We start from the raw sequence: 4798 nt of genomic DNA on the forward strand, positions 1-4798 counted from the left end.
AATTTTTATAATGTTGAAATAATAAAGGTTTAGCAGGAACATATAGTGAAATAAGTTGAACTACTTTACCAAATAGAAAAAAATGGAAATTATTGTAGTGGATATAACAATTTACAGAAAAATAGCCATAAAAGAATTCCGTGTCTTGTGAGAACATAATCGCAAAATGTTGACTTAAAAGGTGATAAAAAAAGAAGAAAAAAGTCTTTATATGTAGCAAAAGGACCTAATAATATTGTTGAAGTATGTGAATATGTTTGTGTTCCGTGTAGGCGTTAGTATTTTATGATTTATGGGTGAGGCAGGCAACACCCGAAGAGTACTGTGCAGATCACAGCAAATACGGTGCAACCGGTTGGCCGAGCTAGGCGTGAACGACTAATCTTAAGGGTTTATCTTCCTCTTTATCAGGTCTGACGCAGATGGAACTTTAGTGGTTAATTCGTATGTTTCCGTTTTTATAAGTTTAATTTAAAAAATGAAAACTAAATTGTAAATTTAGTTCGTTTAAATATGTTAAAATAAATAATATGTTTAAAGGGTTACTTGAGTTAGTTTTTTCTCTAGTTTATACCCCAATTGGTCAACATTCTTCGTGTTAAATATTAGCTTCTTTAGAAAGGAAGCACTATTATTTAGGTTCATTTACGTAATGTAACCTTGGATGGGAGCGTCCCTTAATAAACGAAGAACGCTAGGTCGATCAGCTTTGGTTTGGATTGTTTTGACTTCTTACTCTTCTTTTTGCATGGTTTTTGGGTTGTCGTGGTGACCTTCCTCAACAATACCGCGGGGTATAATTATTTTCCTTAATAAATTTTCTTCCTAACCCCTTTGCACCACTTTTCTCTACCTTCAACATATCCCCCCCTCGCCACTGAGTTACAGAACATCAGTAACAACCACCAGTTAGATGCAGTTATTATCTTCATCTGGAGAAAAATAATTCCCTATTCCAGGTAATAAACCAGCTGTAATTAAATTTTAATGAGCCCTGCTAATGATCCTTCTACCGGTTTCAATTGCAGAGATGTGACGATAAATATGCCGACATTTCATGACTAGATAACACTAAGAGATTAATTGTTATTTCCACAAGCACCCGTCCAGATCCTTTCAGGGTTTGCTATGCGTTCCAGGGAGGTGTTTATTTTTCTATTGTACGCGTTTGGCTCCTGCCTATGTTATCTCAATAAGAACATGGCTGTAAGTTCTAGGGAAATATTTTCCAAGTTGGATTGTCATTCAAGAATATTTTTATCGTCAGGGACCTTACGATGTCATCGTTCGCTACCTTGAAAGCTGCCTTACGAACCCCGGACCTGAAACTATCCAAACAGATTTAAAACATAGGAAAATCAATAGGGCCTTACTTGGACTGGATGGACCTATGCACATCGGAATCCCTTTTGACGATAACCTCACAGTAAACGCGTCCAACTTTTCTTTTAAAACATTTAATTCATTTGTTATTTCCTTTTAGGCTACGGTGCGTTTGGATCAATTTACAAACGGCGGCTGGAAGGAAAATTACTTCACACAAGATTTCAAAAAGGCATGTACCAATTTAAAGAAATTCGCTAATAATTTTCTGAAAAACATTTTGAAGGCTATCAATTCCGATCGAAAATCTTGCCCCATACCGATAGTAAGTGTAATTATATAAATTATGTTAATAGTTTTTAAAAGTGGCAAACTTTCAGGGAAATTACACGGTGAAAAATTTTATCCTGTCGATTGAAATGCCAGATTTTCCTATCTTTTTCTACAATAAATACCGGTATTACTGCACCCTTAAGATGAAAGGAAACACAGTTGCCTGCTTCGTATCAGAAATTGATATCGTCCCGAAACAACCGAAAAACAGAGGATAATATCTAGTGATTTACACCATTGTATTTAAAAAAAAGACTTGAAGTTTTATCAGTTTTTGTTCTTTGAAGCAAAACAACTGCATTCCCAAATAGTTTTCAACTAAAATAAACGTGTGGTGATTAGTCACCGTTAGTCGATGATTATTCGGAGATCGTGAGATGCGGTCTTGTGTGATGAAGGTTTAGAAAAACATTTTCTTTATCGTGCCAACGTTTCGATCTTTATTGAGATCATCTTCAGGGACTGGGATTTACAAACATTGGTTAAATTTAATAAATACATGTAGTATGTGGAAAAAAGTGAATTTATACAATGTTATAAATAAAAAATATTTTTTATATTAAATCAAAGAGTATTACGCAGAAAACAAACATTTGAATGAGTAGAAATACTGAAACTTACATCACACCAGACCGCATCTCATGATTTACGAATAATCATCGACTAAAATAAACAATGCTGTTAATTTATTATTCTATATCATTACAGAATTATATTTTAGTGTACATTGCTCGAAAACAAAGGGTTATGGAAAAAAGGTTTAAACGGTAACCAAATAGTTGTTTCACACATTTTTTTAATGTCACAGTAATAGGTACCAAATTTTTTTTCATATACCCTACCAAGTTTTGATACATTTTCAAAAATTAGATTTTTTAATGTAAAAACAATTATACAGACTACTTTTTGCTAGATTGTACGTATTGCAATTTCTTTGGCCGATATAGACCAAATTTTAATTAAATTGTAATTGCAAGAAAGTGCGGGACAATTGGTTCCGTTGAGAATCATCGTCTCCTAACTAATCAAATGAAAATACGCAATTACGATACAGAAATAGCTGTTTTGATTTTTTTCAGTTTCATAAAAGGAAACATAATTCATCTTTAATAAAAGAGTTATGTAATGTACGAATAATATACGAATGTACTGTTATTTCCAAAGATCCACCGAGTTCTAAAAATTATGGAGTTAAATCATGCAGCATTGTTTACAATTTGTGCAACTTGAATTTGAACGAAGGATTTGGAACAAATTCCTTATTTACTATCCCATTATCTCTGTACTGATGTGTCTAAATTTATTGAATTGATCATCAGTTAAAATAAAAACGGTAAATAACAATGCCGATCGGCCTAATAACAATATTAAAGTTTTGAAATGAAAAGTCTGAATTGATATATCTCCGGAAATGCAAAACCAATGTATGTAATTGTTCTTGGTGTAATTTTTTTATTTAAAAATATATAATTTTTGAAAATATGTGTATCAATACTGGGTCGGTGTAATTTGAACAATCAAACGTTTATACTCCATTATTTTAAGTTGAAATATCTTCCGAAGTACGCAACCAATCTATAGGTATCATTTTTATATTAAAAAAATTAGTTTTGGAAAATGTATCAAAACCTAATAGATAAAATAAAGTTTATATTCAATTACCTATATTGTGAAATTGAAAAATGTTTAGACTATTTAAGATCGTTGGGAAAAACTACGAAGGGTTACCAATTAACACTTTTATTTTATAACCCTTCGTTTTAGAACACTCTCTATTTCAATGCAACACCATATTTTAATAAACTAGTAATATAAGAAAAGCCATAAAATAAAATTCTGTATATTCAATTACTAATTTGTGAAGTTATTTTTCTAACTGGAATTTCCTCCAAATCATGGAATATTCATTAACCATAGGTTCAACAATAACAATAGGATACCTACTACCAATCACATTTGAGGAAGGATAATCTATTAATGAATGCCTCTTTAGACAAATGAGAGAACAAAATGGGTTCAAAAATTTAATGTATAATACTGTTGATTATTTTTGGAATATATAATTTTTAGAAAAAAAATTAAATGTTCAATTAAATTAGTGTTGTCTTTTTTGTGTGTCCTTGCGCAAACTAAAAGGAACTGAATTTTCTCCGTTTCCTGTAAATTATTTAGCATTATTATCCCGATGAATTCTGGTTTGAATAATAAATAGCTTCAAATAAGTCCGTCCTCGTTTGATCATGTGAAACACGCCGGGAGGAATTATTTGTGAAGATGTCAGCCGGAATTAACCCGGTGTCGGATAAGATTTTACCCCATCACTCGGGCAAGCCGTGGCAAATTAAGGTCGGAACCAGATCTTTTGCTTGAGGCAGATAACAATGATCTCTGCGGGCTCTAATGGATTCCCAGGTGATCCATCAATGTTGAAGAAAGAGCTGTGATAGAACAACATCAATCAATGGCCACCGTCCGACCTGGTCACACGCATTCAAATATCCACAATTGGAAAAATCTTCTCGTTGGCGTCGGGGTTGAAGGAAAACCTAATTTATTACCAAAATGGGAATTCAATTGGGAATGTTGAACTCCTAACTATATATTATTTTAAAATTGAATCTACTCAATTGTACGTAACTTTAAAAAAGTAAAAATTCGCTGAAGACACCCTACCGTTAACCCACACATCCACCACATATGAAGACTTAATATATTACACATAAATATCGATAACATCTATCTGAGAGAACACACGGAGAGAGAGAGAGAGAGAGAGAGAGAGAGAGAGAGAGAGAGAGAGAGAGAGAGAGAGAGAGAGAGAAAGAAAGAGAGAGAGATTAGACGTTTTATTTAACCACGCAAAGTTAGGTTTCTTTCTTCTACTTAACGTGAATTATGTTTCAACATTATTCAATTTATTTATACTCTTGGTCTTTACAATTTATTTTACAAATAGAATACCAAAAAAAGGTTTATATATTTTTCACGTTACAAAAGAGAGAGAGAGAGAGAGTGAGAGACAGAGAGAGCGAGTGGGAGAGTGAGACAAAGAAATAGACAGAGATAGAAAGACAGAGAGGGGACAAAGAGGGAGAAGGAGAAGAGGATAGTGAGGGAGAGAGAGTGAGAGTGAGAGAAAGGG

At 33.1% G+C, this 4798-nt stretch overlaps 1 protein-coding gene across 1 annotated transcript; it reads left to right on the forward strand.

Moving 5' to 3' along the window:
- Positions 1-1122: 1122 nt before the first annotated feature.
- Positions 1123-1973, forward strand: LOC106662454. Its single transcript, XM_014386553.2, has 4 exons — positions 1123-1206; positions 1268-1426; positions 1484-1648; positions 1704-1973. The coding sequence occupies exons 1-4, from the start codon at positions 1129-1131 to the stop codon at positions 1872-1874; spliced, it is 573 nt and encodes a 190-aa protein (XP_014242039.1). The 5' UTR covers positions 1123-1128; the 3' UTR covers positions 1875-1973.
- The last annotated feature ends 2825 nt before the right edge of the window (positions 1974-4798 follow it).

This window comes from Cimex lectularius, unplaced genomic scaffold (assembly GCF_000648675.2).
Source record: "Cimex lectularius strain Harlan isolate CLEC.00 unplaced genomic scaffold, Clec_2.1 scaffold30, whole genome shotgun sequence".
NCBI lineage: Eukaryota > Metazoa > Arthropoda > Insecta > Hemiptera > Cimicidae > Cimex > Cimex lectularius.